Source organism: Platichthys flesus, chromosome 3 (assembly GCF_949316205.1).
Source record: "Platichthys flesus chromosome 3, fPlaFle2.1, whole genome shotgun sequence".
In the NCBI taxonomy this organism is placed as follows: Eukaryota; Metazoa; Chordata; class Actinopteri; order Pleuronectiformes; family Pleuronectidae; genus Platichthys; species Platichthys flesus.
In genome coordinates, this window is record NC_084947.1 from 14,114,579 (window position 1) to 14,137,331 (window position 22,753).

Sequence of the window (22,753 nt, forward strand, 5' to 3'; positions counted from 1 at the left end):
TAACAAGGACTGACTAGAATTAGACAACTGCAGTGTTTGCTCTGTGGTAGCCAGTATATTTAGGGACTGATACTGACTGATATTTATGAGTGAATGGAGTTTGGTGAAGATCCAAATAAAAGTCCTGATCCAGTGAATTGTGGTCTCATATGGGGACTACAGGGCCTTGGCAGAGGAAAACACTCTAATGAGTGCGATCACAGTTTAATTAAAAGGACAAACAGGCACTTTGATAAACATGAGCACTTTGGTCCATCATTTAAATATGCCAGATATAACTAAACAGGCTCATTTGAATTAGCAGTCCCTGGCAGGTTGATGGCATATAAAACAACATTCAAAAGCACATACAAGCACATTGTTACAGACAAGAACACACAAGCAGTATAACAAGCAAAGTAAATAAACACATAGGACTTGACAATAGCACAAAGTCATATGAGCACAGGCAGAAGCACATAAACAAATAAACAGACAAAAGCACATACACGCAGACAAACAGACAAACGGTAAAACAATGACACAGCTGCTCCTACAGATTATGACGTTTTTGATTGTCCAGTAACTGTTTTTCAACAGTTTTGGAGAAAGAGTCTTCATGTGACATGTGCAGCATCTGTATTCTATAGTCTAGAAAGACTATACGGTTGAATTACCCCTTGTTGGATTATATCAAATTGCATCAAATTTGCCTCAGTCACATTTAGTTACATCAAATGTCTCAGATATCGACAGAATATTCTGTTTGATCTTTAATTAACACAAAGAAGTTAAGATCAGACGAACGTGTATTGGTTATTACTACAATCTTTTAATCCACATGGGATGAACTGTGAATAAAATAAAGGAAATAGCTCAGACCAGAGTTTAAGATATAGATGATACGGGAAGAAGGCCATTCTGTACCTATTCTGTGTGTTTTCCCTTTGTGCCAGACAAAGGTAATAAGCCATTGTTGATAGTGGTTTGATTAAAGCCTGCGTTGCCGCCTCAAACCTTTCTTCAGATCCCCTCTTGTAAATTCACCCTCCTTTCAGCAGAGGAAATGCACCTGGGCTTGTGGGTCGAAATGGGATTCCGCTCACTTTCTTCTTCTCACATAGCCTGTTCAATCTGTTCCAGGACAATAATCACAATCCATTTGAGCCCCCCCCCCCCCCCCCCGGTAGTTTAGCTCACGTACGTTAAACTATTCAAAACCTTGTAATGCTAGACAGAGCAGACATTAGGAAATAACACTCTGCGCTTGTACAAGTGGACTTTGTAAAATAAGTTTTTCCTACAGTAAATTTTTTTCAACAAATTGTTTTTTTATTTGACGAATTCCACAAAAATGTTACAGTTGTTTTGTATTCGTGTCATTTCCTCTCTTGCATTCCTTTGGTAAAACTGCAGATTGCAAACATGGTGTGAAATTGTTTGTGCCTTTGATCGATTTTCAGTCGGACGTATTTACAGACAACCATAACTCCCGAAGACAGCAACTAATGTCCTATCATCAATCGCAATGGTATCAACCCATTTTTCACTCATATGGGACAATGATGACCTCCCATTGAACACAATGTTGCCAGTACTGGTAGCAGAGTTATTCAGAGCTGCCTGCTGTTTTCAAATTAGTTTTCATTACATTTTGATGGAGCAGGACTTCCCCCTTGGGCCTATCTAATCCATCACATCTCTCCATCGGCGACACCAGTGTCCTTTTGTTTTGCTCCCAGAATGCCTGAGCACAGAACATGTAGTATCAACAACCAGGTGAGAGACAACACAGCCGCATCATTTCTGTCTTTACTAAGGAGCATATCCACGGGTGGAGGCTCTGAGGAAAGATCGAGTGCAATGATCAGCCGGAGCCTCCATCTCCAGAAGCCACAGTCAATTAGCATCAGTGTCCTGGTCGGTTTGTTATTATCTGGATGAAGATAAGCAGCAGACTTTTTTGTTCTAGTCTATATCCACCTCTCTATTTATTTCTTTAAATAAGCTCACACTACAGCCATTACATTTTAGATCTAATGTTATATATTACAATTCACAGAATGTCCGTATTTGAAAATGCTATATTTTTTTTGCATTTAAACCTTGAATAATGTCCGTGCAACAGAAATCCAGATGTTTTATATTTGGTACAATAGAACCAAAAACGAACATACACATGTTTGGTATATCATAGATCATCTGAAAGCAATTCTGTTCAGGACAATTCAATTATGACCTAAAAACAAGATAATCGTGCACTTAGAAAATAACACAATAAAACAACATAAAAGAGCTGTTCAGTTGTGTGGAGCTACAAATGCAATTTCTTTAAAAATACTACATTTTTTTAGTTACATATGGCTTTTGTATATATGCATTTCATGTAAGAATGTAACGCATTTTTATTCATATTGTATAAAAGTATAAACATGTTTTTTGTCATATGTAGAAGGTGAGAGCTATGATTTGACTAGTACTGCTCAGCCAGTAGAAGTATATACTGTTTATATATATATATATATATGATATTCCAACACTGTCACTTTCTTATTACAGCACCTGCAACCAATATAAGGCTACATTTGCTGCGAGCAGTATATGGGAATTCATTACACTGACAGCTATATTCCGAAACATGTCAGTATGCAATGTGCAAGCCCCAGATAAAGAAAATCACTGTATTTTACTGTAATAAAAAGACAGAACATTCCTGACTTGTTGATGTAACAAGCAGACGAGTATAAAGCTTATGAGAAAGGAGGCATGCGCAGTGAACTCCCTCTCTCTCTGTGTGTGTGAGAGAGAGAGAACCATTTAAGCATAGATCCTACAGAGTGAGGACATTTCTGGAAAGTATAGGGACATTTTGACCGGTCCTCACTTTTTCAATGGACTGTTTGAGGGCTAAGACTTGGTTTTAGTGTTTGGGTCAGGGTTGGGTTTAGTTAAGGGGCAGGGTATGGTTAGGGTCTGGGATTTAGTTTTGATGATTAAGGTGAGGGTAAGAGGCCAGGGAATGCATTATGCCAGGTCTTGCCCTTACCAAGATAGAAGTACAAGAATGTATGTGTGTGTGTGTGTGTGTGTGAGAGAGAGAGAGAGAGGGGGGGGGGGGGGGGGTGTACTGTCCCCTACATTAAGCTAAGTGCTCCTCAGCTGTCCCGCACTAGTAAAAGGAGTCCTATGGCTTGAGGGGGGGTTTGTCTGCCAACTCTGAATCAAAGGCAGAGAGTGTCCCAGGCCTCAGGTCACTGCTTCTGTCAATCATCAAATTCAGAGGGAAAAGATATTTGCTATTTTTGTTCATGTGTGTCCTTGCACACTTTCCAGCTGTGTGTGTGTATGTTTGTGTGCACACTTTGTGCATCATTTACAACACATCATTTGTGGGGAATGTGATGCACCAACAGTGTCGGATGCGTGCATGTGTTGGTTTTTCCACTCAGAGAGCAAATGCACAACCAGGCTGCACTGTGGACTGCATTTCCTACATATAGGCTGTTTTAACTTGTCGCAATAGAGATGTAGTTTTTCTAGAAGGATAGAATAAGGAATCAGACGGACGGGGTGTGTATCATTAAGACAAGAGCTCGCTCACAGCCATTTCTGCAGTGGAGTCTCAATGGTGGTGGCGCTGGTACAGTTTGCAGGCTTTAACGACGTGAATACTGAAAGGCTGAATGTCCCCGTACTTGCATCAGTCCGTCATCTCCTCTTTTCCTCCCTCCCTCCCTCCCTCCCCTTCTACAGGAACCACTCGCCGGTTTCAGAGGCGTTAGGATCTGACATAGCAGGCACACAGGCGGCCACACTCTCACACTTTATCTAAAGAGCCTACTTATCGCAAAGAGCCTGCGTTAGGTTATGCAATTATTGTAACAGGATTGTATAATCCTTTCTGTGGCGTTCATCGATAGTATTACTCCCTCTGCGGTCATCATTTGCAGCCACAAGAGGCCTGAAAGGGTTTTATTGCACCTCAATTGCATTCGAGAATCAAGGGATTTACCTACTGCACAGTCGTCAAGTTAAGCTCAGTGGGGTGTAAATTAAAAAAAAAACATGCTGTTATTGAGAAGAAAAAATATTTTTGTAAACATAAACACAAACCCCAAACACTTATACTGGCATTGTTGTGTACAATGAGAATAATGAATGTGAATGTGGTTGTATGAATTCTGAATGAGCTTTCATATCAGAACCCTGTATTTCCCACTGGTGACTGAGGGAGAACGCCTTTGAGAACTCATTGATCCAAAGTTACATTTATATCTCCTCTATTCTGGGATGTGTCCTCAAGCAACATGGGTCCTGCATGGCCCTCAATGAATAGCAGCGGGTCAGCAGGTTCATTCAGCTGTGAAGAAGAAGTTTAACTTCAACCTCGAGCCTAAACTAGAAGCATATTCCTCTGCCAAGACCCAATGGTACTAAAATTTATTCAAGTTGCACTAAATTGCTTATACACCCATATATATATCAATCCCCTAAACATGCCTGATTAGTTTCATCAATGTCCATGACTTATTCTCTGAGAATTCACAGTAAGTTTGAAAGGTGTCTCACATGTTAAAGAAAGTGAAATAAAAAAAAAACCTGAATGCATCGCCTGATCCGGATCCCAAAATTTAAATTGTTCTCAGAAAAAAAGTGATCCTAAAGATATTTATAGGATTATAGTGCCTCTGATCTTCTAAACATGTTAACAATTATATATATACTTTAAAAGCCTCCCTGTCATGTGACCCAAACCAAACCTAACTTCTGAAATTTTACAGGGATATTCATATTTATACAAATTTACTTCCAATAGTTCCCACGTCATGTGACCCGCGTGTCCTGCCATGTGTTCTTGTAGACATGCACAGGTGAAAAGCTGATTGAAGCCCCCTCTTCCCCACGGTGTCTCCTCTTCATCACGGGGACACTGTTCTCCTGCGCTGAGATAAACAGTCACCGTTCATGAACCGGTGAATGGATGAAGAGTGAGGTCTGCTCAGATCGGAACTCTCCTCTCAGCTCTTCGCATCCGTGCGCTGCGGCTCCACGTCATTCAGTCACCTAACCGGAATTACCCGCATCACTCAATGAAATACAATTATTGATTACCCTGCCCTCCCCCCGCCTCCCTCCCCCCTCCCTCCCAGCATCACTCTCTTCCTTTCGCTCTCTCTCTCTCTCGCTCTCTTTTTCCTGAAGTGCTGCAGCGAGAGGACTGCACCGGGGGAAAAAAAAAAAAAAAAAAAAATCATTGTCGTGCTGCCATCGCAATTAGACAACACAGACTGATCCTATTCTGCACGTGTAAAGCAAAGAAAAAGGAAAGAAGCACACAAGATTGTTTCTCGGAGTCTGATGCAATGGGTTCCCATCAGCTCAGCCCACTCCTCTCGCCATAAATGACGGTAAGTGCGGACTTTTCTGCTCTGAAAACACGCTGACTGTGTAAAAACAGTGTTTGCTGTTTCCCTGCTGTGTAAGCAGCTACATGCGGTTCTTGTGAGGGATTTTGTGAAGTTACTTGCATCTTTTTTTTTCAGTGAGATATCCCATGGAGGCTGCATGGGCTCATGCAGGGATTTCCTCATTATTTATTCATAAGTTTGTGTATCATTTGTTAAAAGTTGTTTCCGGGGATGTTTTTTTTTTCTTTTCTGTTGGTGCAATATGGCTCCTGCGAAAAGGAGAGACAAACTGGTATCATTCGCTGGATATAGGCTACAGGCAGAAGAACAGATAGAACTGGATGTAATGAGTTTCAGTTTCCCATATTCTGATTTCTGGGAGACACGAAAAACTCTAAATTCACCTTATACTATACATTTTGATGTAACATATTTTGGTTTATGCTGCATAAATAAGTATTACTAGTATTTGGTCTACTTGAATAGTATTTAGTAAGCTTGAGATGTTAGTTTGGTATATGAAAACGGGAGCTCATAATTTACTTCAATGTATTTCTAGATATATGGTGGACTACATGTCCTCGGCGTGAGCATGAGTTCTGGTTTGCTGGCTGCATGTTGTATATGGTGCAACCCCATGCAGCCACCTGCCCTGGGGCAGTTAAAGCACTCTGCACTACCGCCGGAAAGAGGAGAGGATGCGGGGAGCAGGCAACTGACTCATCCGTGAATTGCACCTCGAGAGACAGTGAGCGATTGACAGGCACACAGCCGGTGAACTGGAAATCTTTGGCAAAGTGCTTCGTCTGCAATGTGGAGGCTGCTGTAGTGAGGTCCTGCTGAGTTAACAGTGAAGGTGCCCATCAATGGGAAAGCATTAGATGACATAAAAAAAGTTAGTGCAGGTTGCAGAAATAATTCCAGGGGGCCAATTTTGTTGATGTAGAATATACTTTTTCTGCCATGGTAAACAGAAATCTCACTGTGATCCTCTGCATCCACCTCCTTCTCAAGCAGTTCCTGACCTGTGATTTTGTTAGTTTTCCTAAAGTTACGCAGCATCCCATTTTCTATCCCAGTGTCTCAGAGTTAAAAGAGGGAAAGGTGTCGGTGCAAAGTGAGCTGGTATCTTAGGATCCACTAAACCCGACAATTTACACAACGTTAAATGATCCTCTTGTCATCCTTGCATCTGCTATAATGACTTATAAAGACGGATTTCCTCTTTTGACATGAGGCGTTGGCATGTAAGGTTTTATATCTCCCATATAGAAGCAATGCATTGTTTCAGCACAGTCTGTCACGATGCACAAAAAGGAAAAATATGATAGCATATTTATATATAGCACTTTCTTTTTCAATGGAAAACTAATATTTTTTATTATTTCCATCAGAGACAGAAAACAAATTCTGAATATGAACTGAGGGGGAAACCTTTCTCCTGAGCAAACAATGGTCCAGAGGTTATTGGAGTCAATACTAACATTATCAATGCTAGCACTTGAGGAAAGGCAGATGCCAACCTGCTCCAGCTGCATTATGTATGCACACATATATTATTGATGCATCTACAAGATGTAACAGAATGGCTTACAATCAGCTGTGCCTCTGAATTCGATCTTTTTCTGGTGGAGCTTTACATGTCGAGGAGAGTCCCGATTCCCTTCAAACGTTTTAGTCTTTCCCCCGACCGTTGGACAACCATTTTATTAACCGCATTAGAATCTTGGTAATAATACCCCCCGCCTCCCCTCGCACCCTCCTCCAAGTCAGTAATGGCTTCGGTGTTTGATGAAATCTCTTAACGGAGGACGTCCCAGGCTGGCTGGGCTCCTGCTTCCCAGATGAGGTCATGGGCTCTCCGTTCTGATGGGATTACATGCGGCTCTGCCCACTTAGAGATTGGACCTGCTCCTTTCTGATGCTAATAGAACAAACTGGCCGTCGAGCCGGTGTACTTGCTCGTGTCTTTGAAAAGACATGACAGTGACAAGTCCAGCCGGACGGAGATAGAAAGCATTAGTGATTCCAATACAGGCCACACTCTAATATTGAGAAATAAGCAAGAAAGATAGAACATTTAATATGACTTTGAGTGGCTGTGCATAATAAATATTTTAGGGTTAATTTCTCGACCAGAGGAGTGCTATTGATTTTCCTTCAGGATCTCATAAAAAATTGTCTCCTCCAGCAGTTGTGGGTAAAACAACCTGAAATTCTACAACATAATAGATGTTTTTTATTCATTTTCTAACAACCTGCTCATACCGTGACTGCTGCACAACACCAATGTTGGCATCAATCCTTTTGACAAAGAGCCCTGCTAGTAGGAAACTCTAATTGTACCTATACATATGCTTTATCAGGTTTTAGGTTCTTCTGACTGAAGCTGTGAATTACTATTATAATAAATTAGTTCAAATGGTCAGAGTTAACAATTTTTTTTTTACTTCTCCATATTTCTTTACCTGAATTGGATTCTGGTTAACGCCAAATCTCCTGTGTCCCTAATCTCCTCATCCATCTGTATCTTCATGCAAGAGGACATTTAGGGCCAAGTGGCCTGACCTAGTGTTTTTTAAAGAGGTTGAAGGAAAGCAGGAGCAACATCCATCATGCAGACAGGGTATTGCCAGAGCAAGGCCTATTTTCATCCATCGTCACATGGTTCATATCGCAATGCTGCACCCACCATATTAACTCTAATTATAGAGTATGCCCTGGGTTCAATGTGGATACTGCTGCTTTATTCTTCTCATTAACTTGTTATCAATAATCAAGTTTAGTGTGTATGGTTGTCTTGAAGATAAGAAATGAGAGGTGAACAAAATGTCACGAAGAAGGGTATGATAAAAAATGACCAGAACTTGGTGGAGAGCTTGTGTGAAGACAACTTGAACTTGGAGATAGAACTAATAGTCTTTAGAGTATAGAGATGTAAGAATGTAAAAATGTAGGGGTAACAACAGATGCTAAATTGAAGTGAAGCAAGAAGATGCAGCATACGTTTAATTGCAGTAGAGACGGAGTTAAACTGCAATGGCACCAAATTTCACACACTCCTAAATAAGCCAATTTCTTTCATCAAGATCCATGAATTATTCCCTCTGGAAATGTAAAAAGGTCACATCTGCTCCGTGTAAATTAAGAAGAGCAAACTTTACCCAAGAAGACTTGAACCCCAGGTAATTAATTGCCTCCTATCAGTGACACTGAACTCTGACATGCCCCTAGCAGGGTGTTAGACCACTGAGTTTACTCTGCACCTCAACATTGTTCCAGCGAACGATCGATTTTGCACAAAGGAAATAAATTGCTAAAAAGCTGTTGAGATGAATCATCCTTAAAGCAGGATGTCTGCGGCGCCACCGGTGTCACTGGCGGCATTAAAAAATGATGGGCCTGTGTATAAAGGAGTGCGCTCATAACTACAGAAGTCATCCAATGGGCCAAAAGGAGATTAGTGGAGTCACCTTGAATCAGCAGTGTCATTTTGCCCAGTAAAATGGCATTATGGGAGCTGGAGCTGGCCCTGTGATTTGTGTCCTCCTGACAAGGCTTCAGTGTTCATTATAGAGGCTGTGGTGAGCAGCTCCTCAGACACACGGGAACCGCACACACCCCGGACAGCTCTGACCACACTCACACTCACGCACACACACAAACGGAACAGCTCTGACCACACTCACACTCACGCACACACACAAACGGAACAGCTCTGACCATCTCTACTCTTCCTCGAAGTATATCTATCTTATTCAAATGTATTATTTTGATTTGAGGATTTTCTCATTTAACCAATTTGAATTCACAGTCATGTTGTATTTGTTTAGCAATGGTTGTGTCTCTATGCTGTCACAGATAATACAGTGAATAAACAGGCCACAGCGAGAACTGTGGAGACAACATGATGATAACCAACTATAGATCAGAGTTTGAACACACATGAAATCATGTTACACCATTCAGACCATTCCAGTTAGGCTGGGGGTCTCCCGCTCATCAGTCCTGGCCTTGTCGGATGGGAAAGGGCTTCCCACACATGTGCATGTTTTTAACACAAAGTGATATCCCAAGAGAGAACAGGCTATGTACATGTGTGACACGTGCATGTGCAAAGCATGGACAGGGAAGCACTTCCCCGCTGACATGGCGAGGGCATATGGGAGGGAGACCCCTAGTCTAGCAGTGAATCATGGGAGTGTTCAAACTGTGATCTACTTTCATCATCATCACGCTGCCTCCACAGGCCTCTCTCTGGTCTGTTTATTCCCTGTAATATCTGTGACAGCGCAGAGACGAGACCTTTGTTAAACAGATACAACATGACTGTGAATTCAAATGAGAAAATTCCTCAATTTCTCCCATCACATGAAACATTTGGATAAGATAGAGATACTTATGAGTAGAGTGTAGATGCTCAGAACTGTTCTCTTTCTGTGTGTGTCTGTGTGTGTGTGATTGTGTATGGGCACTTGTGCATTTGTCTACGTAGCCACACTTGACCATTTCTCCTTCCCTCCTCTCTGCAAGGATTGAAGATGACAGTGCCGTTCCGGTTGGATCGTCAGTCCCATTATAATAAACCAGCTCTTTATTGGGGGCAAATTGATTTTGAGGAGAGCCTTGTTTATTAGCTTCTGTTCCTCGGCGCTGATCATGAGTCAGCAGATTCAGCGTGTACCCGCAAAATGTTCATCTCTTTCAAAACTACATCTTATTCATGAAATAAAGATCAAGGAATTTGAATGTTCATTTTGAATACAAATTGAAAGCTTTACAGCCAAAGCATTTTTTTCCTGACATCAATCCCAGTGATTGAAAAGGCCTATGCAGAATGGCAGGTGAATGATTAAAGAGTGTAGGTGCTGTCTATAAGATGTCACCTGTAAGTTTGGGATAGGAGACATGACTCACTATCTGATGAACGTCTCCCTCTCTCATCTCCCCCCCATCCTCTTTTTTTTATCTGTCTCTTACCCTTCCCCCCCCATCTCTTTCAGCCAGGCCAATGATTGCCACAGCCATTGTGGGTTATCTCCCGTGGTGACTGCAGCCTCAAGAGTTTCCTTCCCCGGCTGCATCTTCAGACCCACCGATCGTGCCATTCCTACAATCCTCCCGTCAGCGTACATTCACCTCTCTTGCCCCTCTCCCCCTTTTCTTCTTCTGCTGAGTATCTATTGAGGCCCTGTGAAAACCTACCTGCGGAGCCAAAATGGAGGACACTTACAATAACAGGACTTCTCTGGCTAAGGGGGCCAAGGACATGGTCAAGGAGGCCAAGCGGCATGCGACGAAGAAAGTAGGCAAGGCGGTGGACCGCGCAACCGATGAGTACTCGTCCCACCGCAACTACAGCCGATTCCAAGATGAGGAGGATGAGGATGAGGACTTCTACAAGAACCCGCCGCGGCAGCACGGAGAGGGCAACCACGACAACGAGGAGGGCTCCAGCGACGCCACGGAGGGCCACGACGACGAGGACGAGATCTACGAGGGCGAGTACCAGGGGATCCCCTCGGCAGGAGACAGTAAGCATAAGGACGGCCAGGTGGCGCTGGGGCAGCTGGTGTCGGATGCCACAAGGGACCGTAAGGAGCTGGACCAGGAGAGAGAGGCCGATGAGGAGGAGCTGGCCCAACAGTACGAGCTCATCATCCAGGAGTGTGGCCACGGGAGGTTCCAGTGGCAGCTGTTCCTGGTTCTCGGGCTGGCCCTCATGTCAGACGGCGTGGAGGTGTTTGTGGTGGGCTTCGTGCTGCCCAGTGCAGAGACAGACATGTGTGAACCCAACTCCAGCTCCGGATGGCTAGGTAAGGCTGCTCATGTGTGTGTATTTGAGTCCTATTACTGCATACTTTGCAGACACCCATACACATACTACTTGCAGTAGGACACACATATAAGCTTTTTCCGTTTCAGGTATTTCAGGTATTTCAGGTCATGCAGAAGACTTCGACCCATCCTTTTTTACAATAACAAGACACTTCTTATTAATAAAAACATAGGTTACATCTTTTTGATGAAAAATATGGGTATAGATATAGCTGGGATCAATGTTATGATGTCATACTGATGTCATTACGGATATATCAGCTTGAGCCTGGATACTACACATTTAAAACAGAAAGTGTTACTTTTCAAAGTGGTGATGTAGAGTGTGAGTCTGGTAATACAGAAACATACAAGTTGAAGTGTTTTTAGTGTTCGACCCATGTTAGGAATTTTGGATATCTTGGGCACTGTTCAACAACTTTGTTGTACAGGCAGATTTAATTGATGGATGATCCCTTTCAGAGACTATTGACTAGTGATCTGCATGTGATTAAAAGTGTCACTTCAATTTCTTCACCCTGTTACCCCGAATTAAATCACTTTATCAGAAGACGTTATCTTCGGTACGGTGGAGGAACTAAGCGGACAGCACTAATTATGACAATACAAGCTTTTTTCTGGTGGTCAGGGCACTCTTGAATATAAACGTGTAATTGATCCCACACTGTGAATAGTGTTCAAGCCTAGAGCATTGAGTGTATGGAAGACACCTCTCCTCGTCCTCCCACTATCCAGAAATCCAGAAGCCGAAACTTCCTAAATACAAATGCTGCCATCTTACACTCAATGGCATCTTTTGGAGCCAGTAGCGATCAGGAGCGGGTTTCGTGGCATTGAGGTCCCGCCCATTCATGTGCTTGACCAATTACGAATCTGTCTCAGCTGTGAGACATGAAGTTTTTTACCATTTTAATAGCATCAAATATGTTATTAAAACCAAACCAGAAACATGAACCATTGAACATGCATCAGTGTGATAAGAACTACCAGAAATTATGGACTATCGTTGAGTATTTATGTGATGTATTTGATATGCACTTTGACATGGGTTCGCATCCCATGCAATTAAAAAACAACCACATCCAAATTTAAAGGATTTTACTATGCAAGAATACTAAATTGTTAATTTTTTCCAGTGTTAGCATGTTACATGTAAAACAGACGAGATTTTAATTTGCCTGCCACTTGGACAAAAGGGAGGGTCATACTTCTTTCTCATTCTATCCTATAGTTGTTCTATAGTGTGAGGTGTTTCGGTCCACTGCTCTCTGTGCCAGGATTAGGCAGCTAGTATTCCCTTTGAGCTCTCTGTGTTGAGCAGGAGTCCCAGCAGGCCTCATGGCTGCAGGTGTGTAATCAATCACCACAGAGCTGCGTGTGCAGGGGCAGACTCACTGTGTCTGTGTCCGAGTGGCGAGGACATTAAATCAGGAGCGCGGTACCTTTCATACGCACTGCCACAGTCAGACGTGACAATACATCAACTGCGCCGCAACATCCCACGCCAAATTGATACGACAGGGCCCGTTTGAGGGCGGAGGCATGGAGAGGAAGATGGACAAATTGGATTTCAGAGGGTGAATGTGTAGAATAAAGACTTCACACACACATTCATTATCATAATTTAGATTTTACTTATAGTTGATGATTATGACTTACTTTGATTATTGCATATTGGGAGTACATCTGATAAAATAGTTTTCTATGTCCGTGTGGAGTCAGAGATAAACCCTAACAAGATGCTGTGCATCCTCACTTTTCTGTTGCTTTCCAACTATCCATGTTAACTCTCCTCCTCCTCTTTATAGCCAAGCAACGTCCTGGAGGCTTTCATGCTCTACGCTCTGCTTGTCCTTGTTCGTGACTCCGCTCCTCACCCCCTGTCCCTCCCTCTCACCCTCTCATCTTTGTGCCTCTTTTCTTCTCCCATCCTCCCCCATTCTCCTCTCCTTTCTCCCACTGATTGCCCAGAGGCTCCTCCCTGTTGAGGTGAACATGATTGGTGTTTGTGTGTTTGTGTGTGTGTGTTTGATGGTGTGTGCATGTCTGAGCATAGCCTACATGATTACTATGACCTTGCTGCTATCCTTTTGGAGTTTTCCACACTAATTACACTGTACCACAGCAAACAGAATGTGGTGAGCTGATGTTTTGCAGGTGCCATGGTAATATCTTATCGCCTTGACGTGCAGAGATTAACAGTGGCCAATTAAATCAGAGAATGTTTTTTTGATTGGGATGATCACATTTTTCATTTGTTTGAGCTTTATTTAACTGAGCAAGACAATTAAGCTATTATTTTATTAGTGACAGCCTCACCATAAGATATCCTCCTACTGGAGTTGTGTATATATAGAATTGTCTTCAAAGCGCACACTGCAGAGGTCTAGGGACAGTTTTGTTCACTCACATCTTGGCAACCGCTGTGCTGGTGACTCTATACTGGTCGTCTGCAAAGAAGGAGTTGAGATGTTTCAGAGAAGATGAGGTTACACTCCTCCAGGTTACAGTGAACTTTCTGTTGTAATCTGTTTTTTTTTTTTTATATCTTCTACTAAAAAGATTATAAAAAACAAAGCGCATTTCTTGGCTATTAATGCAGAACAATTTATCTCATGGATGTCTGCGTATGAGCAGGTGCTTGAGAGAGATGTAAGCTTTGGACTTTAGTGATATGTTTTTTTACCCCAACATCAGATCGGCTCAGCTTGTTTTCAAACTGTGTGATTTCTCTCGAATATTTTGTCGCTTGGACGGAGACAAATAACAACCCCTGAAACAGGTGACTTCCAAATAAATCAAACATTTAAAAACACAGTTGACCACTGAAAACACGAAATTATCTATTCTATTGGAAATTTCCGAGTCTGAAAGCATTTGGATTAAAAAGCCATTTAGTGTTTGTGTAGTTCCACCGGAGCTGCTCTCCCACCATAGTTCCATGGTGCAGCTCCATTAGCCATATAACAGGCAGTGACAGAGGCAGGCTGCGCGGACTGAGCTGGGCGTAATGGGATAATGCAGTAGGAAAAACGCAAAGGCCCGGACAGGATGGATGAGTAAAATACTGAGATTAGATTACTGAATTCAATTTGGTCCCAGCCGTATCCAGATCTTCGGGGGAATCTTTAATGAGACATGAGGACGGAGAGTTTGGGCGGGAGGAGGTGAATCACTGTCCTTTAGATGAGAGTGGACGATGTGGGTAAAGAACACAAGACGGAAAACAAACACACGGCGAGACGGAGTACGTGCAACGTTCAGAGGAGAGGTGGAGGAGGAAAGACAAGTTAGAGTGGAGTGATGGCGAGAGAGGAGCTGGTGGACTGGAGAGGAGAGGTGGAAGATTGGTGGTATTCATTGCAACTAAAATGTGCGGGAGAGGCTCAGCTATCATCTCAGTTACAGCAGACAAAGGGAGCGCATCGCCCCTATCATTACTTATTTGTTCTCTTGAGTCTGTCTCTCCCCTGCTGAGTCGCCCCTCACATCCCTCTCTGAACTTGCCACCTCTCCTTCTCTACTGTTGCTCCTTCCTCTCTTGTTACCACTTTAACTTCTTTTTTTATTCCTCTTCCCGGCTGTCGTCTGATCTCTATTTTCTCAGTTTGGCTGCATCTTCCATCTCTATGCATTTTGGTCTCCATCTTTCCCCCTCTGTCTGAGCGAGCCAGCTGGCAGGCTTTGCGGGACTGGGTGGTCCAGGAGCAGCTGAGCATGGCTAAACTGCAGTAAGCTCGCAACGTCACTACGGAGATTACGCTACTTGAGCAGTGCAGCTAGCGTGGGAGAGGAAGGGTGTGTGTGTGTGTGTGTGATGCATTTCAGCATACGGACCAAACCTGCTGCCACCAGCAATATCAGCCACAAGTAAACCATGTCTAACAGCTCACTCTTATCGGAGGTTCATGGCATCGCTGTATTTCATGCGAATTATTAATAGTCTTTAATGTAATGAAGGTTGGATCATTACTGGTGCTGAGGGAGTCATTTTAAACCCTGCACTCTAAGTCCCACAATGAGTTACTTCCATATAGACTTCATTGAAATCCTGCCCCCACCGATGTGACTTAAATGTGACAAAAAGCTTCAATCTGTTTTTCTGCGGAGGTGGCAGAAGACAGAGGCATGAATCCGATCAAACTGACACCATGTAGTACAAATGTGATTACACGCTGCTCAGTGTGAAGGAGCTGATGCCAGTGGAGCACAGAGGAAACTAAGGCAAAATAAATGAGAGGGACGCACAGTGGAGGAAGGGAAAATGAGAAGTGAGCCAAGAAATTGGAAAAACGATAGGCGAGGGCACACGCTGCGAGAGAGAGAGGAAGGGAGGTAAAGGTAGGCAGCAACTAGCTGAGGAGAGGTGAGAGGGAGATGGAGATAAAATAAGTAGAGACTGACCGAAATGGAGAGAGAGAGAGAGAGAGAGAGAGAGAGAGAGAGAGAGAGAGAGAGAGAGAGAGAGAGAGAGAGAGAGAGAGAGAGAGAGAGAGAGAGAGAGAGAGAGAGAGAGAGAGAGAGAGAGAGAGAGAGAGAGAGAGAGAGAGGGGAGAGGAACACTTTCAAAGAGCTACCACAGCGTTGATGTAGTGCGCACCAGGTGCACAGTTGTATGATAGTATCATCATTATGAATAAAACATAACGGGTGTTTTGGGCGATGCTGAGACCGTTTGCACCGGCGGAGAGCAAAAAGCATGAAAGCATGAAATCAGAGAAGAGGTCGTGATGCAGCTCAGCGCTCCGTCGGCTCTCAGGGGACTCCACATGTGACAGGACAGAAAACCCTGCACCGGGGCCTTCCCCTCTCCTCCCCCTCTTCACTCTGTTTCTCTCACCGATCCAGCAATTACTGAACTCTCCTCCCTCATAACCCTTTTTTCTCTCTTTTGTCCACCCACTCGATTCTTTGTTGCTTGTGCTCTTTCTTCTGCCGCACACATATTTCATCTGCTTGCATCTGTGCCTGCTCTCGTATTCATTTGAATTTTTTTGTCATCTTCCCTGCTTTATCTGCAGTTCCTCAGTTTAGCCTCGCAAAAAGAGTGTATTGTGCGATATTCCAATCTATAAATTAAATGGAATGTGTGTGTACTGTCTTGGGGAGCTTATGGGGACAAAAAAACAACTAATGTTAATTGTGAAATTTTAAGGTGAAGGCATGTTAGGTTAGGGTTTAAGTTAAGTTTAGGTTAAGTTTAGGTTTGCATTAAGCTTAGGTATAGGTTTACATTTAGGTCACTTTAAGGTTAGGTTAAGGGTTATGGTTAGGTAAGGAGTAAGTCTCCAGGAAATCATTGTGTGTGTGTGTGTGTGTGTGTGTGTGTGTGTGTGTGTGTGTTTTCGTAGCTCTTATGCTCCATATCTTATCCTGAAAGAACAACACCTTGTCTGCTGAATATTAGCCACTCGTAGAGAGATGTGTTTTGACATCTCAAACTGAGTGTCAAGGGGCGAAACCTTTTGCGTCTATCTGAGAGGTCTCCTGACACACTGTCATTTCGGATGGTGCTCAGCGTCTCCACGGGTCATCGAGTCAGAATTCAGCTGCATTTTACACTCTTGAGCTGAGACGCTGGCACCAGCTGGTTTCCATTCAAGGATATTTACCTCTAACATGTCTGATCGGAATACATTTCTGCACTGTAGGAAATCAGGCCTTTAGATTTTCACGCTTTCCACAGTTTCAGAGGAACATTTCATTCTTGAATTGTAGTCTATTGATTTCTATCCATATTCATGTGACAAAGGAGCCACATTTATAGCTCTACTAAATCAATGGTGGGACAGTAGTAGGTGATAGAACCCAGTGAAGGGGTTTCATTTGTTAAAATGCTCTTGTGGTAAAGCCTGCTCATTACCAATGTGTTCAGTATTGACAAATTGACTGTAGCCTCATTGTCAGTCTAACAAAACATTTCATGGGTGATAAACAGTGTTATACTGTTGAAATAGAGTGGATCATAAACCTAGTTATCATCAATGGAGTGTGTGTTACCTTTATAAACATTGGGTTTTACTTTGGAGTAAAATCAGCTGCTCGGTTTTAATCGCAACACTGTAGCGTAGGTGACTGTATCTGTCTGACTTCACACCGAGTTACAGAGTGTGACTCAGAAACAAATTGGAGCCAAAGGAGACGATATTCTGCTGGAAGGATGAGCCGTCATTTTCACAGGTTAATTCCTTCAGAAGGAACTTTCAGGTCCTGTGGTGATGAGACGTCATCATGTTCTGGGATGTCTGCGCTATTTTCAAGCTAAATTTATTTATTTCCTGAACGTCAATGAACTCATTACGTAATGGAGTGTCCTGTGAGCGACGTGCTCATGAGTCAACAGTTTTATTGCCTTTATTTTGAATGACATTAAAGTAGCGGAGACAGGCTGTTCTTTTTTTGCCTCTTTTGTGCCATTGTCTCTCAAAAGAAGTGTATTGTTTTAATGGGAAGTGTAAAAATAAAATGAAAAGAGCCCTTGGTTGTTTGGAAGAATGACATTTAAATGGGAGGCCAGTGGGTGTTTGCTTCTGCACTGGATATTTAGCCTCTCCTCATTGAAGCAAATGTGAACTGTGTGGAGTGAAGACTCCCGTTTAATTTAGAGTTGAATTCATGGCACCTTCAGGGAGGATCTAGATGGCTGACAGATGTGACGGATAGCTATTTTTTTTCTGACCCCTGAAGCGAGAGAGTCAAACACATATCAGTTCACAGCAGAGGAGAGAGACCTGACTGCAGACTGCATTACAGAGAGGAAATGCATCTTGCTATAGAGATTATTGTAATGGGATGAACAAAGTGTCCCTTCGGCAGAGTCATGCTGTCCATATGGGACGAGATGGCAACATTCACAGTTTCTTCCTGTTGTGTGGACTTAAAATTTTCAAATAAATGAAAATACCTGTGTTATATGGATCTGGTCTGGATCATAAACTCTATATAGAGATGGCGGCGCATCTCCACTTCCTCCCAATATCCAGAAATTAAGCCAAAATATACAGGATACTTACGTCGCAATCTTGAATCTGCCGACAAACAATCTCGACCCATCACGAGTAGGTCTCAGCTGTCAATCGGGATGTTTCTCCCTGTTTTTATAGCGTCAAATATCTAAGCTTATTAGAAACATAGTCACTTGGGACATGCAGCACTGTGATGAGACCTAATCTCTATAAACAGATTTTGCATGTGAATAAACAAAAACTGTCCACGTTTAAGCAGTATTTGGATGCCCACAGATAAAGAGTCCATGTGGAGAGCAAAAGAAGCGTAACACATTGACTGAAATGCATCGGCTATTAGGTTTTAGATTAAACAACATTCACATACACATAAGTGGAAATAGAGATTAGCCAAAATGTCGTATGGACATAAGAAACCTAAAAAAGGCATCAGTGTTTTGTGTGTTAAAATTGCTTGTCAGACAGAAGACTTGTCTGGATATGCACTGTCTACACCGGAAGCCCAAAAACACAGGCTAATTCATCAGGCCTTAGTCAATGACCTCAGAGATGGGATAAGAACTACCTTTAATGAAAGATTATTATTTTCCTTCTTTATAAGAAAAGATTTTACCTGTACTTTTTAGTGTTGTCCATGTCCCATCCACTAACATGAAGGAGGCATGGTCTATGATCTATACTGCAGCCAGCCACTGGGGAGTGATACAGATGCTATTGCTTCACTTTTTGGGAGCAATCATGTCGTCCATCTTTACACACAGTCTATGGTAAGGATTTGGATTGAGACAAAACCTCAATGTTAATAAATTAATCCACACTTTGATCAGGAGGGAAAAATCAAAAACAGAAATTGCTGCTAACCACAAAATACCAGAAACAATGTCGGCTAAAGCAGCAACGATGGGCTTCTCTCTCTCAAGAGCAGAATTATGATAATCAGTGAGAGAAATCGATGCCGTTTTGTTGCTGCATTGATTCCATTTGCGATGAGACGGATTGTAAGAGCCGAGGGCCATTCAGTAAAGTCACCCAGCAGTACAGTTCACATTTATCTCCTCAATGATCAAACGCTGTTTTCAGTTCATTACACACTGTATTTACTCTATGTTGGTGTGTGTTACTGCGGCCGAGTGCTTTTACACAGTATCAGGTTCTTTCTCATCAGTCTGTGCCACAGGTTTAAGGATCCAGTCGGAGCTGCAGCAGATTCCATTTGGAAACTGTACATCTAGCATCTCTTTCTGTCATAATCAAATAAGAAAGTAAAAGCCAAATGTGTAACTTGGTAGATGTGTGTGTTTTTGTGTGTGTGTGTATCTAGCAGCTCATTTTTATCCATTTGTCCTTCTTTTCAAAACAGCATGATCCTCTATAAATTGAACTTTCCATAAGGAGTCAGTCATTCACACTGGTGAAGATTCAGCATTAATGGAGGCACAAGCTTAATGTTGCTCCATATTTTAATTTGACACTTCACCATTTGCCAGCGGAGGCACATTTAGAGGACACCGTTCTCCTCTTGGCTGTGAGTCAGTGTTCGGTCGGCCTTCATCTACTTAGGCTGAGGTATTTTCAAAATATCACTTCACCAAGTTGACATTCACTCCAATGAGTATTTTTTTATGGTAAATGCAAACCTGCGAAGGTCGTCTGTTTAAACTGTAGGTAGGCAGTGAGCAGCCGTTAATTATTCTGGGGTTTCAAGTTTTCTGGCCAAACCAGACCGAGCCAGAGAGAGTACTAACCGAGCCCGACCTGAACCCAATGGGCCTTCTGTTTTTTGGGTCTGAACCCAAAAGGTTGATAGCCCAGCATGGCCAAACCCAACCCAAGCCCAGAAATCATTTGTCCCACTATCATTTACAGTTGCTGTTGTTACATTGCTTCACTTACTATCCCAAGTTTGTAAGTGTTAGTGTTAGCGAGAGTTAGCGATCTGAGCGCAAGATTGGATTAAAGTTACCGTTAGTTACCTTTGTTATGTTGAATATTTAGTTTGATGTCGCTTTGTTCAGATCTATGCTGTTAAAGAGGAGGCCCCTCCGCACTTCCTGACTTTGAAGGTGTTGGTGAGGTCATGGCTGACATCACTGAGCCAAACCGAGTGTAGGGGTTTCACTTTAAATAGGAAAGTTTATTTAGTTATCTAAGGGAATCAAAATGTGATTCTTCATATACAGTCATCCACAAATGTAAACAAACTTCATGATTTGTACAAGATCGTTAGTTGATTTTACGTGTGTTCATAGTCCTGTGCTGCTCCCCCTGCTTTGTTATGGCTCTGGCTAAAGCAGTGTAGATGTGTATTGAACACCCTACAGGCTATAAGAAGCTGGATTCTGTTGCAGCCACGGGCATGTGTTCTATCAATTAATTGTGTTGTTGTGTCGAGTTTTATTACTTTGTTTTTTACCGTGAATGAAGTGTTCACCTCTGAGAAAACATGTCTTCCACATCTGCCTGCCTATACCACCTTCCTTGATGTTTGAATCATACTATCTCACAAATTAATAATGATAGTAATGCTAATACTGTTCCCAAAGATTTTGTATAGGTGTGTGAAGATTATCAAGCAAAATTTAATCAGAAAAAATGTTTTCTTACAAATAAATCAAAAATACTGAGAGAACACTGGCACAAAAATCATCTTATAAACTCCCAACTATCGGAGTAGTTCTAGATACCGAAGCATGCAGGAACATAGAGATGCACTGCATATTAAGGCAAATAAGAATCACAGCCCCTCTCTTCTCCTTTTCTCCCCAGGTGGTGTTGTATACTTGGGGATGATGGTTGGCGCGCTCTTCTGGGGAGGGATGTCTGACAAAGTTGGCCGCAGACAGATTCTCCTCATTTGCATGTCCACAAACGGCTTCTTCGCCTTCCTGTCGTCTTTTGTCCAGGGATACGGCGTGTTCCTCCTTTGCCGCCTCGTCGCAGGCTTTGGGTAAGTCTTGATGTAGTGGAGGTCACTGTGGGGCAGGTGAGGACGGTCAACGGGACGGTCACACTGTCTGGAAACATGTCGTAAAAACAAAGTGTGCGCCAGTGCCAAATCAGGAAGAGTGTTTCCTTTGGCATGGCTCTGTCTCTCCTAATTATTTTCCCCTTTGTTGATTTCAACTGAATCATTTTGAAGTTGAGAAAAAACGTAGAGCATTTTTCTTTAATGATTATGTAAATCTTTCTCTCTCACTTCCCTATTGATTCTGATCGTGTTATCATCAGGGGTTTTCTCTACACCTGTCTGTCAAGGTTTCTCTCCTTCTTGACAAAAACTAGCGCTGCCTACGATGTTTCAAAGAAAACTTACATTTTCATTCAGACAATGTTACAATCTCTCAAACTAACCAATCAGATGGTGTTTTCATCCCCTTGCAACACAGCACAGAAGGTGATTTATTGTGTCCTCTTCTTTGTCAGTGTAGCTGTTCCTCTAAGAGCTAATTTGGTAATTGCATCTGCATCATTGTCCCCAGAGACATTCAAACTAATTGAAAAGGCTATTTCAACCTGCCAATGCAACGTATTCCACTGAGTCATGAGGAGCTTTTTTTTTTTTTACTATCTTAAGTATAAGTATGCTTACTGTATCTCCTTAGTAACAATGAGCCATCAAAGCCAACATGTAAAATGTGAATAAGCTGAACAATGTCCATTAGACAGTGCTTGATACAGTTAAAGGAACCACAGAATTAGGGATCAACGCAAAGCATGTAAAATAAATTCCCTAAACCCACTGTATGTGAGAAATGTAAAACATAAGGTTAATTTCCTCCCCTGTTTTTGGTTCTAGCTGCCTTACTCCCACTCACTGTCCCATTCTCCATGGTTCTTGCAGGATAGGAGGTGCCGTGCCGATCGTCTTCTCCTTCTTTGCAGAGGTGTTGTCCAGGGAGAAAAGAGGAGAGCACCTCAGCTGGCTGTGTATGTTCTGGATGATAGGAGAGATCTATGCATCTGCTATGGCCTGGGCCATCATACCACACTACGGTGAGTTCACCACAAATTATCACAGCGTGCACCCAGAATGTGAGAAATCCCAGTCATCAAATAAAGTTTGATCTCATAGAAGCTCCAACAGGGCAGGTGTAAGAGAACAGGCGTGATGTGACTGTATGCCGAGCTCCTGGTTGCCCTTTAAAAACCTGTAAGGCCTCCCTGTGTCCCTGGGTTGAAGAGCCAGTCTTCCCTTCCACGAGAATCAATCACTTAATATCTTTGAGTGGCTGCAGGCAGGGAGAGGCAGAGGTTAAGAGATTAACGTATGCATGGGTACCACAGAGCAGACGCACACTGAAAGGGTGAGGGCTGTGATTTATGACAGCACTGCGTCAGATATCAGCTGGACTCATCATAAAAGGAAACAAAAGGAAGCGAATGGAGCGCTCCTCCTCTTCTCCTCTTCTCCTCATTCTCCCTGCTTTTTTCTGCTGTCCTGCTGTCCCTCCCTTTTACTGCCTCCCCTCTCCTCCTGTTCTGTACTCTCCCCTTCTCTCTACCTCTGTCCTTCCTTTTATTACCCGTCCCCTCTCTCCATTCTCTGTCTCCGCAGAGTGTTCT

The 22,753-nt window shown here is 42.8% G+C and overlaps 1 protein-coding gene across 1 annotated transcript in view; it reads left to right on the top strand.

Annotated features, from left to right (window-relative positions):
* Positions 1 to 5,309: 5,309 nt before the first annotated feature.
* The window catches only part of sv2ca (synaptic vesicle glycoprotein 2Ca), a 29,036-nt gene continuing 11,592 nt past the window's right edge, over positions 5,310 to 22,753 (top strand). Inside the window, exons 1-4 of the mRNA XM_062379744.1 lie at positions 5,310 to 5,387; positions 10,391 to 11,203; positions 20,957 to 21,137; positions 22,032 to 22,222. Coding sequence (XP_062235728.1) covers positions 10,606 to 11,203; positions 20,957 to 21,137; positions 22,032 to 22,222 — 970 coding nt within the window. The 5' untranslated portion in view covers positions 5,310 to 5,387; positions 10,391 to 10,605. The remainder of the gene's footprint in view (positions 5,388 to 10,390; positions 11,204 to 20,956; positions 21,138 to 22,031; positions 22,223 to 22,753) is intronic.